The sequence below is a fragment of the Suncus etruscus genome, chromosome 5 (assembly GCF_024139225.1).
Source record: "Suncus etruscus isolate mSunEtr1 chromosome 5, mSunEtr1.pri.cur, whole genome shotgun sequence".
NCBI lineage: Eukaryota > Metazoa > Chordata > Mammalia > Eulipotyphla > Soricidae > Suncus > Suncus etruscus.
The window spans coordinates 86,944,603-86,957,930 of NC_064852.1; the positions used below are offsets into that span (position 1 = coordinate 86,944,603).

Sequence of the window (13,328 nt, forward strand, 5' to 3'; positions counted from 1 at the left end):
TTTTTGGTTGATAATAGTATATCTTTCCTACATTTTCAAGAGCAAAGATTACTGCTTTGTCCAATGCTATAATGAAAAATAGTCTTTGAGGAAATAGTGCCTAGGATATAAAAACCACCCACAGAACGGGAGATTCACCCAATACCCATCAGATAAGGGGCTAATATCTAAGATATACAAAATACTGACAGAACTTAAGAGGAAAAAAATCTAACCCCATCAAAAAATGGGGAGAAGAAATGAACAATTTATCAAAGAACATACACAAATAGCCAAAAGGCACATGAAAAATGCTCCACATCACTAATCAGGGAGATGCATGTCAAAAAAAAAATAATAAAGTACCATCTTATGCCACAAAGACTGTCACAGATCACAAAGAACAAGAACAATCAGTGCTGGTGGGAATGAAAGCAACTCTCATTCACTGCTGGTGGGAATACTGTCTAGTCCAGCCTTTATGGGAAACAATATGGAGATTCCTCAAAAAACAGGAAATTGAGCTCCCATATGATCCAGCTTTACGACTCCTAGGAATATAACCTAGAAACACAAAAATCCAATATAAAAATACCTTCCTCACACCTATATTCATTGCAGCATTATTTACAATAGCCAGACTCTGGAAACAACCAAGATGCCCTTCAACAAATGAATGGCTTAAGAAACTGTGGTACATATACACAATGGAATATTATACAGCTATCAGGACAGATGAAGTCATGAAATTTTCCTATACATGAAGCACATGAAAACTATTATGCTGAGTGAAATAAATTAGAGGGAGAGAGAGACATACACAGAATTATCTCACTCATTAATGGGTTTTAAGAAAAATAAAAGACATTATTGTAATAATGCCTAGAGATGAGGGCCAGAAGGACTGGCTCACAAATAGTGGTGAGTGCTGTTAGAGAAATAAATACACTAATAACTTTCATGCCAATGCTAATGAGTGAGTGAAGTAGAATGCCTGTCTCAAATACAGGCAGGGGGTGGGGCAGGAGGGAGATGAGTGCATTGGTGATAGGCATATTGCACTGGTGAAGGGAGGTGTTCTGTTTATGATTGAAACCCAACTACAATCATGTTTGTAATCATGGTGTTTAAATAAAGATATTATTAAAAAAATAACAAATAAAAATATTCTTTGAGGGATTTAGAGGCCATACCCAGTAATACTCAGATGCTGCCCCTGGCTCTGTGTTCAAAGGTCAGAGATATGGTATAGGAAACTGTAAAAAAAGAAAACTTAAAAAAACTAAGAATTGATTCATATTACCCAGCATTTCCTCTTCTTTACATCTATCCAAAGGTTCAAAAAACACTACCTGAAAAGATATCGTATTTTACCGGGGTCGTCTTATATGCCAAGTATATCCCAAAAAATGTTTCAATATGCCGCTAAACGAAAATTGTCTGAATATTGCCACAGAATGAATTTTCCAACTCGATCCTGCACCAATCACTGCAAGGCTGCTTGGATCGCCTCTCTAACTCAGCCAATCCAAGCAGGCTTTTCATGTATGCAAATTAGACAATAGTTCTGTACCCAAATTTACACTGTAAAAAGCCTGCTCATATTGGCCAGAGTCAGAGAGGAAGTCTATTACAGTATAACCTTTGAACCTTTGTTTGTTGTGATTGGCTCACTGTGGTACATACAGTTGCAGCACAGGAATGTTCTGTCTGATACAGCGACTATAGGCCTAAACCTATGTTTTAACTGCAAAATTAGGGAGTCGTCTTATACGCCCAGTCGCCTTATACACCGGCAAATATGGTATTTATGTTCTGATATTCTTTGCAGCAATCTTCACTATAATCTGAGTGTTGGAGAACAGATGACTGTATATAGAAATGGTGACAGATGTACACAGTAGACCATTACTTGATTCTAATAAAAAACAAAATTATGCAGTTTGCTGCTACATGAGCAGAACTGGAGGATACCATGCTAAGTGAAATCAGAAGAAGCAGGACAGTTACAGAATTATCTTTTTTATTCTGTAGCATATTCAAAACTAGTTAAGATAAGAACAAATTTGCTGTTTATAATAGCAATCTGTTATTATAATTATAATAATGTTAATATATAATGACAAAATTATAACATAATTTATAATAACATAATATATAGTAACATAATACCATAATATATAATAATTTACATTATAAAATTATAACTTAGTATATAATAATATAGCATGATTGTATTAACAATATCATATATTAATTTTATAGAGTAATTAATAACAACAATGTGAAATTGATCATTAATAATAACAAATTAACAAATGTCCTAAAGCAATTTTGTAGAACTGAATTTTAAAGAACTGAATTCTATAGAACTAAGCTTACAAAGGTGTTGTGGGGAAGTGTGTAGAGCTAGATGAGAAGAGATCTTGGGGTTTAGGTGGAGGGAAGTAGGCATTATAGTGATTGGTATGATGTATGCATGAAACTACCATAAATAGCATTGCAAACCATAATGCTTAAAGTAAAAGAAAAACTTTAAGGTAATAAGTGACAAGAAAAGAATGGTCAAGGAAAGAGTGCGTACATCAAGATGACTTAACACTCAATAATGTCTATATAAAAAGAGGTATGTTAGGGTCCAGAGTTGAAGGACCTGGTATGGTCAGGTAACTTCGGGCGGTGTTAATGGAAAGAGGCTCGAAAAAGCTTAACATGGGCCAGGAGAGTTAGCAGGGCGGCGTTTGCCTTGCAAGCAGCCAATCCAGGACCAAAGGTGGTTGGTTCGAATCCCGGTGTCCCATATGGTCCCCCGTGCCTGCCAGGAGCTATTTCTGAGCAGACAGCCAGGAGTAACCCCTGAGCACTGCCCGGTGTGACCCAAAAAACAAAACAAAACAAAACAAAACAAAAAAAAAGATAAAGCTTAACATGTGGTCCTTACAAAACAGCGTCCCTCCTTGTTCAGAACCTAAGAGCAGCTTGACATGTAACATTTATAAAATGGTGTCTCTCCTTGTTCAGGACCCCTAGGTATATAAAGCAACTTCTGAGACCTGAAGAGAGACATTGAGCGCAGCACAATAGTAGTAGGTCAACTTTATATTCCCACTTTCACTGATGGCAGATTAACCAGACAACAAGAAAATAATAGCCTTTATGGGGCGTTAAAAATCTGGCCTTAATAGATATTTATAGGCCTCTATCTTTTCAAAAGATAAATGTACATTTGCAAATTTACAAATGAAACATTCTACAGGACAGACCATGATGGGACACAAAACAAAATGTCAATAAGGTAATGAAGATCAAGACCACATTAAGCATCTTCTCAGATCACAATGTAATAATCCAGAAATCAAGCATCAAAAGAAACCTAAAAATATTCAAACATTTGAAAACTAAACAAAATAATTATCATATTAATAAGGAAATCAAAGAGTTAACAAAAGCTTTCTGGAAAGAAATAAGAATGAAGGCACAAGTGACCAGAATATATGGGACATAATAAAACTAGTACTAAGAGGAAAGGAATTCATAGCAATGCAGACTTAAATAAGAAAGCAAGAAAAATCTTAATAATCTAATGTCATGCTTTGAGAACATACAAAGAGAAGAACAAGTGAAACTCAACACTAACGGGAAAATTAAATAATTAAGAATAGGAAACAGTGCTTCAGCAGCACATATACTAAAATTGGAATGATACAGAGAAGATTAGTATGGTCCTGAGCAAGGATGACACGCATTTGTGAAGCGTTCCATATTTAAAAAAAAAAAAACAAATAGGAAACAAAGTTGAAAAAATGACTAGAAAAGATGGATGAAATTAAGAGCAGATAGTTAAAAAAAAAAAGCTAGATTTACAAGTTCAAGAAAAATGGCAAAAAAATCTAATTAATTGGATCCAAAAATGAAAGGTGAAAAATTGTAACAGATTCCATAGAAACACAGAGTATAAGGCTCACTCCCTGTAATCCAACCCCAGGAGAACGTCTCTAGAGTAGAGTCACCATTGCTAATAAAGGGAGATAGCATGGAATCCTGGTGGGGTGGGGTGGGGTGGGATAAGGATGGGGTGGGTGTGGCTTCCAGTTTCATAGTCCAAGAGCCCCACCCAAACTGACTTCTTTTTTGAACAACTCAATCCACAACCTGGATTGGGATGGTCCAGTGACAGACAAAAGAAATTGTAGCAAAACCTTCTTAAACTAATGCAGTCTAGGTGGGCCTTTTACATGTAAAAAGCGGTGGGTGAAAAGGAAGAGGAAGCTGGGGAAGAGACTTTGTTTTGGTTAAAGCAGGGTGTGATCACTGTGCAGTAATCTAACAACAGAGGATTATATAAACTAGTATGAACTTTATACCACTATATTGGAGAACCTAGAATAAATGGGTAAATATTTAGACTCTCCCAAGGCAGAATCAGAAAAAAATAGTAAACTTGAAAAAGTCTATCACATTTAAATTAAAACAAATCAAGAGCCCCACCCAAATAAAAGTTCAGTTTGTTTTCTAGTGAGTTCTACCAAATCTTCTTAGATGATTTATTACCTATACTTCTCAAGCTCTTAACCAAAAAGGCCAACATTATGAATTATATTACTAAGAAGAAAAAGAGAATGGTGTTTTCTTAAAAATAACAACTGAATTTAGAAGAAAACAACAATGATTTTATTATGTTATATGCCATTACACATACATACAAATTCTATATAACTGAAAACTAGGAAGTCAAGTTGAGACCAGAGCTGGCTAGAATCAGAGAATCACTATGTGTAGTGTGTGTGGTTTATAATATTTCCAGCTTCATTTTGCAGATTAACTGGAACTAAAGGTCCAAAGCTCTTTCCATAGTTCCTAGTACATGTTAGTTTCACTAAAAGTTGCTATTATTATTGCTACAAAAATAATGAAAGGTGGGGCTGGAGTGATAGAACAGAGGGTAGGGCGCTTGCCTTGCACGCGCTCGACCTGAGTTCAGTCACTGGCATCCCAGATGGCTCCCTGAGCATGCCAGGAAGGCATCCTGAGCAAAGCTAGGAGTAGCCCCTGAGCATCGCCAGGTGTGGTTAAAAAAAGACAAAAAATAAATAAATAAATAAAAATAATGAAAGGGGGTGGGCAAAAGCACCTAGGGGTTTGCCTTTGCATGCAGCCTTCCTAGGTTTGAACCCCAGCATTCCGTATGGTACCCTGAGTCTGCCAGGAGTAATGTTTGAGTGCAGAGCCAGGAGGAAACTTTGATCACTGCCAGGATGGCTCAAAACAAAACAAAATAATGAGAGCAGAAATGTGATAGACTTATTCTAAGTTACTATGTGAGATTTTTAATTTTTCTTTATAATTTTGAATAGTTGAACCAATGTAATAATAATATATTCAAGATTTACTATTAAAACATGGACAGACTCTACATATACCCCATCAAAAGAAAATGTGTTTTGGCATATTCATATGAAATATTCATAAACAAATAAAAATAATTTAATGATAAAATTTTCAAACAATTAGCTACTTGAAGTTATTTATTTATTTGGTGTAATTTGGGCCCCATCCAGCAATGCTCAAGGCTCTGTGCTGAGAGCATTCCTGGTGTTGCTCAGAGCGCCACATATAGGGCCAGGATCAAACCTGAGTCAGTTGTGTGCAAGGCACTCAACTTTTTTTTGTTTGTTTGTTTTGGGGTCACACCCGGCAGTGCTCAGGGGTTACTCCTGGCTACACGCTCAGAAATCGCTCCTGGCAGGCATGGGGGACCATGTGGGATGCAAGGAATTTAAACCAATGACCTACATCAAAGGCAAACAAACGCCTTACCTCCACGCTATCTCTCCGGCCCCAAGGCACTCATCTTAACTACTTTATTATCTTTCCAGCACTTAGCTACCTACAGTTTATTAAAATGACTTTATTTATTTATTTTTTGTTTTTGTTTTTGGTTTTTGGGTTACACCCGGCAACGCTCAAGGGTTATTCCTAGCTCTATGCTCAAAAATCATTCCTGGCAGGCTCGGGGGACCATATGGGATTCCTTCAGCATGCAAAGCAAACGCTCTACCTCCGTGCTATTTCTCTAGCCCCCTAAAATGACTTCTTGTCACTATATAAATGTTTGTTTCTTTGAAGAATTAACAATAAAATAATCATATAATCTAATAACATTATATCAGAGTATATACCTAAAAGAGCTGAAAGCAAGGCCTTAAAGAGTTCATTTGTATACTGGTGTTCATATCTAAGTGCCTATATAAATGCATAAATAGAATTTGTTGCATACAATGAGGAATATTATTCAGCCTTAAAAAGGAAGGACCTTTGGGCCTTGGGACATTGAGACATTGGAAGAATAGTGCAGGTAATGAAGCACTTATGTTGCATATTGCCTCATCCAGTGCAGCCCTAATTCTATCCCATCATTGTATAGGGTATCTAGAGCTCTTCCAAGCATGCCACTGAGCACAAAGCCAGTAGCAAGCCTTGAGCAATGCCAGGAGTAGCCCTCAAACCAAATATTCATAAAACAAAATGAAACTTGAGAATATTATGCTAGATTAAATTAACCAACTATAAAATGACAGTGTATAACTATATAATCATACTTATGTGAGATGGTTTCGGTAGACACAGGAGGAATATAGGAACCATTATTTAGAAAACCTAAAACATGGAAGCAAGCTAAATGTGAAGGTCCAGAGAGGGAAGAGGCAATAGAAAGCTATATGTTTTTGCTTTATAGTTAGATTTTTTGGGGGGGGAGTTGCAGTGGGGTGCAGGGAGGCCTCCCAAGTAGAACCACTTCTGACAGTTCCAGATCAACTAAGAAAGCAGCTCAATAAAAGCCTTGAACATGAGGTGCTGTTCATAAGGAAGCACTAGGGCTATCTCCATGGTGCTAGTGGACGATAGGGCTGTATTCAGTGGTGCTCAGGCAATTATGTGGTTGATGTTGATGGTGGAGCCAGATTGGATGCCTTCCTACATTATCTCCAAGCCCTAATTTATAGTTTTATGTTTTAAAGGTTTTAGTTTTAAAAGCGAAAAGCATTATGAAGTGGATTATGGTGATGATTGGTTGTACAACATAATGAATGTACTTAATATCAACAAGCCGTACACTTAAAAGTGGTCAAGATGATACATTTAATATATATTTCACCATAATAAAAAATAATTGGAAAAAGTGCTATTTGCAACTCTGCCAAATTCAGCTACAGCTTTTCATTCCCCATGGAGGATATTTCACTAAATTCAACTGGTATGAAAACAGGCATTTCCCAGAGGGATAAACAGAGAACACATAATAACCTCTTCTAGATCCTCTATAAACCTCAAAGAATATGAAAATGCCTGCAAGGCCTTTTATTTAGTTTAGTTTTGGGTCTTTTTTTGTTTTCTTTTGTTTTGGGAGATGGTAGGGAACGCAGAATAAAAACAAGATGCAGCAGAAAAAGTTTAGGACTTTTACATTATGGAAATTTTCTAACATAATGATCTAGAAAACCAGTGCTTTTAGTACAGTATATAGTGAAATATTTTCCAAACTATTTACTGAAATTAATGATGCACTTAATAATTCAACATGAAGATGAAAAATAGGCCAGAGTGGAAATGGAGAGGTCCGAACAACAGAATTTGTGCAGAGAATAGTATAAAAATCTTGTTGTTGTTGTTTTTTTACTTTTTCCTTTTTTCCCCTTTTATTTAAACACCAAGATTACAAAGTTGTTCATGATTGAGTTTTAGTCTTACAGTGTCCCCCACCCTTTACCCATGAACATTTTCTGCTACCATTGTCCCCTTTTCCCCTCCACCTCCTCCTTGCTTGACTCTGGGACAGGCATTTAATTCTTCCCTTCTGCCCTCTTTATATTTCTGTTCCTCCCTTCCTATACCCCTCCCATTTTTACTTTTACACCCTGAGGTTTGTTCCTGAAAGGGTATTATCCATATCAAATTATCTCTGTCCAATATCAGTTATTGTCCAGAGTGATCATTTTCAACTATCATTGTCATAGTGGTCCCTTCTCTATCCTAACTGCATGCTACACAATTGGTGGCAAGCTTCCTACTATGGACTGGTCCTCCTGGCCCTCCTCTCTATTGTCTCTGGATATTATTACAGTACGAAGTTTTATATTTTGATAACCCATAAATAAATCCCTCTGACTCATTTCACTCATCATAAAAGAAAAAAAAAGGTGACAAAAGAGAGAAAAAAGTGATTTAATTATGTTAAAGATTTAAAAGTCAAGACTTGGAATGGAAAGTCATAAATTGCTTAAACTCAAGTTTACATTGACATTATTGCTCATGACCAGCAATTTAGAAAACATTTTCTTCACACCACACCTGTGGCCTACTCCATGTAATTAGCAGAAAGGTAGGTCATCTGCTCACACAAAGGCAAAGAATAGCTAGATTGATCTTTTAATGACGCCTTAAATATTTCTCATTCCCTTCGCTCTTAAAACTTAGAATCAAGTCTCCTCTCAATCTCCTTTCTCCTTTTCTCTTAATGTGAACCTGCAATTCCAAACATTCCATGCTGCCCTCCACACCCTTTATGCAATCATCCATCTTGAAGTGGGGCTTTGTGGACACAGCTACTCTTTCCCTGGCTGTGGTCTAGCCTGTTGCCAAATGCTCCTTCCTCAGAGCTTTTATTCAACCTATGACACACACTGTGCTTCCAAAGTAGGATTAACTTCAGGTAAAAGTGAACAATGTGTATTTTGGGTGCAGATTCTGTTTGCTGTTCTGGTTGGCAGTGTACACAATGACTTAAATGACACACCTTTGGGCATTTTAATTTAGGGGTGGTTATTGTGACATAGTTGTCAACTCTAGCTTTTTCTTGAGGACAAGGAGCTGAAAACTGGTTTTATTTCATTTATTTTGGTTTGTTAAGACCAACTGTTTGCTGGTAGATAAGGAGCATGCCTTCGGCACTGAAGTCACCTCATAGTGCTGTTTGTTGGCTCTCTGCAGATTCTCCGTCGCCACCATAAAATCAAGCCATTTCCAATACTTTACACCTTGTGGTGTTTGTGCACCTGATCTCCCAAACTTATTCCAACTGTCCCCTTTAAGATGTTAGTAAAGAAGACGAAGCTCAGGCACGTATATCTAGGTATTATTTCCATTACTAGAGGAGCAGGCAAGAATCTGAAAGCAGAGGTCTGAGTCAGGACGACTTAACTGCATATTCTGGGAGGAACAAAAAGTAATTGCTAAACAACTCAATGTCTGTAAAAGCTTTCTTCCTCTTTAACTTGAGAATATTATCAGGACCCTTAGCAAAACCCAAGTGATGATGCTGACTTAGTTGTCTGAACACTGACCCTGAACCTGAACATGCTTTTAAATGGAGCTAAAGTCTTAAAACATCGACTGGACTCATTTAATTCTGTTTATTGCTATATTCTCTATGTGGCTGTGTCCCAGCGATTTTTGATAGCTGCAGCAGCTTTTGGAGTTGGTAACTCTGTGTTTGCATCTGACCTCTGACCTAAACTTGGTGTTATTTTCAGCTGTTCTTTGACAGGGACTCCAACAGCTGCTGTTTAATACCACAGACAACTTGTGACACACACACACAGAGTTTCTAGCAATAAGATTAGTCTACTGATCTTGTGCTCTGATTTGAAGTGAGAATTTTCCTGCCAATTGGAGTGGGGGAGCTTCAGGATAAAAACCAATTCTGGAGTTACAATGTTTTTCCCCTTTTATTTTAAATAAAAACGAATTGGATACAGTACTAATCTTAAATTAAACAACAGAAATATCTTGTTTTAACTAAAAGGTAACAGCAAATTAGGTTTCCCATAGTTAATTTTGAATATTTATGATAATTGAACTTTAAATATGTTTATCAAGATTCTCATAAAAATGCTAAAAGGATAGCTATCATTGATAGTTGCTAGTTAAAATGTGTTCTATCCTGGTCTTTTTCCACTCGGGAGAAGACAATGCTCTCCCTTGAACTTACCTTTCTTTCACTTTCTCTCCTCTCACATCACTCTAATTTCTCTTAATAAAAACTACATTGCTTCACTTAAAAAAAAAAAGGCAAAGCAAAAACATGTTTTAAGCGTTCCCTAAGAATCTGAGCTCTTAGAAAATGTAACTATTTTATATAAACTTCCTCTGGGAAAAGAGTGAGTTTTAGAAAAGAAGATTATTATAAAGTTGGATTTCAAGCAATTTTGTGGTTTAATCCCAAAACAAACACCAAAATTTCTTTTTTCAAGTAATTTGGGGTTGGAGGGATCTTTGCTAGAGGAAGACTAATAATTTCAAAGTGAGTTGAATTTCAGATCATAACTGGCTGGTTTAAAGGTCCACTATAGCTGTATAGTTTCAGAGGCAAACGTATTAGAATTATCAGGATGTAATTTTTTTTTCCATCTGCTATCAAACATCAGCTGATAGGAGAGTACTAGAAACTGCCCTCCACACTGAAGATAATGGTAAAAATAACAGGCGCTTACTGTTACCATACTAGGGGTGTGGCGACTCTCCTGCGCTCTCCTCTCTCTCTCATGATAAACTCAATGGGGTTGTCTATTTTTAACCTCCTGTTCTTTCCTTTTGGCAGAGTAATCAGTGCAAGCAGAGTTCTTTCCCTGAATGAAACCGAGTAACCTCGGTGATTGCCTTCTGAAATGACCGACAGACACACATCTGCACAGAGGCTGCCTAAAGTGTAAACTCTGGAGACAAAGTGCCATGTCCAGCCAAAGGAGACCGGGTGAGGAGCTTTCTGCAACAACGGTCAGCTCAGTAGCTGTGCAGGCTGGAAACTGCAGAATTGTCATAGCTATCATAAAGGTAAGCCAACAACTTTCTTTCTTCTGTGTGACTGTGGACTTCTTGCTCTGCTCTGAAAAGTCCTGGGGCCTGGGGGGAATGGTTACAATCAGCTGTACACAGTATCTCAAAGTGAACACAGTCGGTACCTTGCCACTTTCTGCTTCTTAAACTGGCAACGAAGAGAAACTTAAGTTTCCATTAGTTACTAGAGCTCTCTGCTAGTTAGACAGCATCTATAGCAGCTTAATAAAAAGTAAATAAAAACAACCGCCCCTCAAAAAAAAAAACACCCACTTTCCACTAGATATTTTCAATTTGATGTTTAAAGGCATTCTTGATTACAGAATCTTGACTGCCAAGGTTGACACATCAAATGTGAAGGAGATCTGATTTTTGAGAGTGGAAGTGTTGGAGGAGAGAAGAGGCAGGTACCAGTAGGGACGGGTGTCGATGTTTGGATATGTTGAAGTGCAGGAAACTCCTGAGAACCTCCCTGGCAAGTTTTACCCTGTAGCACCTGGCTTGACACAGTTAAGGCACTAATAAATCCTCCTCACTCTCTTGAGGGAAATGAAGACCCTGCCAAAGAAGGTGCAAAAGGCATGTGTCATATTTGCTCTTACCAGCAAGCCATTGAAGCCATTGGGACTTAAAGCTTTTTGCATGTTTTAATGTCAAGTAATTTGTTTATTTGCAAAGATGACTGCACATCTTGGACTGAAGAAGACATCCATGACTTCATTTCCTATAAAAATATCCTGCAAGCCACTCCTCCTCTTAAGCATTATGTTTAGATTTAGGCAATTTGACCATCTAAAGTCAGTAAAGAAGAAAATCCAGCAAAAAATAAAAGAAGGTGATACTCACCAGCTGGCTATTTTCAGGTCTTTACCGGTCTTAATTGAATGACTTTTATGACCTTTTGCTAGAGCATGGAGGACAAGGCTATTTAATTTCACTTAATTGCTGCAAATTTTATGTTAATGTGAACATTCTCCAAAAGAAAATAGCACTTGACATTAGGCAAAATGACGCACTCTGTGATCTCAGAAAGCAAAGTTTTCCTACAGAGGCAGATTTCCCAGTGCTGCTGAAGCTTGACTCTGTGAACAGGTCACTGGCCCTCCAGTTCTTTTAAAGGCAATGAAAGGACGATGGAACAAAGCCTGAAGTAGAAATAGTAAATATGAACAGCTTGTATGTGATTTTATGATGTTTTAAGCAACTACAAATTTTAACACTGAGATAAAAATGGCAAACCCACTTTACTTTTTATTTAAAAAAATAAATTACTTTATTTAAAGACCATGTATTACATAGTTGCTGTAATACATTTTGTTCCAAGACCAATCCCATCACTAATGTAAAATTCCCTCCACTGTTATCCCCATATTCCCACCATTCCCAAACAGATCTCCCTTGGCAGGCATGAAATTATATATTTGACTTTGCTTATTTACAGGTAAGTGGAAATGAAATTATATTAAAAAGTAGAGTAATAAGAAAATGTATGAAAATTAATGTAACTCACAATGAGGTTATTATGTCATTGGCAGAAGGTTTGCTAAGTGATTTGTTGTTAGTTGATTTTCTGTTATTTGTTTGTTTTCTGAACATTCGGTACCTTTGAATCCAAATTGATGTCTAAATAAGTGTGTTCTTACTGTATTGAAAGTATTAAAAATATTGAAAAATACTTGGAGTTGCTGCAATGCAGCAAATTGGCCCAGGCGTTCCAAGCACTGTGGCTGATATTATGGCTTTTGTGGGGCATAATTTTGGTTTCTAGGACTTCCAGAAGTATGAGAAAGTGGCAGAAGAATGTTCTAATTTACCTACCCAAATCCTGGAGATATCAATATTGCCATACCTGGAATTTTGGTTGGTTTGGCATTTGTGCAAAGCTCTGTGATTGAGTCGTGAAGCTGGACCCTTAGCAAAGTGGGTGAAGTGTCAGTTGTGGATGGCGGTTACAGCTGATGTGGCTTTGGCAGAGCAGAGATTTAGCTTGCCCTCTCCTTGCGAGATTGCAATTTTTAGCTGCCTGGCTAACATACCTATGATTTGGTATTAGTATTAATTGGTATTAGTCTTTTTCTAGACTAGAGTACCCACTGTTTTTAAAAAATGAAAATTTTAACTTTTCTTCAAACATAAAATGTTTTCAGCAGAAAGAATACAAATATATAAGGAAAAAAGTAGAGGAACAGAGGATAACTCAGAGTTGAGCAGATGTTTTGCACATGGAAGGCCCAGATTTGATCCCTAATATCACAAATCGTCCGTGGGCACTGACCTCCAAGCACATAGTCAAGTGTAAGTCCTGAGCATCATTGGATGTGGACCTAATATTAAGCAGACAAAAATGGAATAAATTATAGAAGAGTTAAAAGTAGGTTTACAGTAAGGGGAAAAATTCCCAAAGATACTGGAAACACCTTAACTGAAATGTATATTTAGTATTTTTTATTATTTAAATTAAAATTATAATTTTTTATTTAAAAAATTGTGGTTTGGATAAATTAAGCAAACTGATT

At 37.0% G+C, this 13,328-nt stretch overlaps 1 protein-coding gene and 1 pseudogene across 1 annotated transcript in view; both read left to right on the forward strand.

Annotated features, from left to right (window-relative positions):
* The first annotated feature begins 3,647 nt into the window (after window positions 1-3,647).
* LOC126009757 (uncharacterized) lies at window positions 3,648-3,747 on the forward strand (annotated as a pseudogene).
* Window positions 3,748-10,543: 6,796 nt separating this feature from the next.
* CCDC141 (coiled-coil domain containing 141) overlaps window positions 10,544-13,328 on the forward strand; it is a 230,691-nt gene continuing 227,906 nt past the window's right edge. Inside the window, exon 1 of the mRNA XM_049773528.1 lies at window positions 10,544-10,809. Within this exon, the coding sequence (XP_049629485.1) occupies window positions 10,708-10,809 (102 nt within the window). The 5' untranslated portion in view covers window positions 10,544-10,707. The remainder of the gene's footprint in view (window positions 10,810-13,328) is intronic.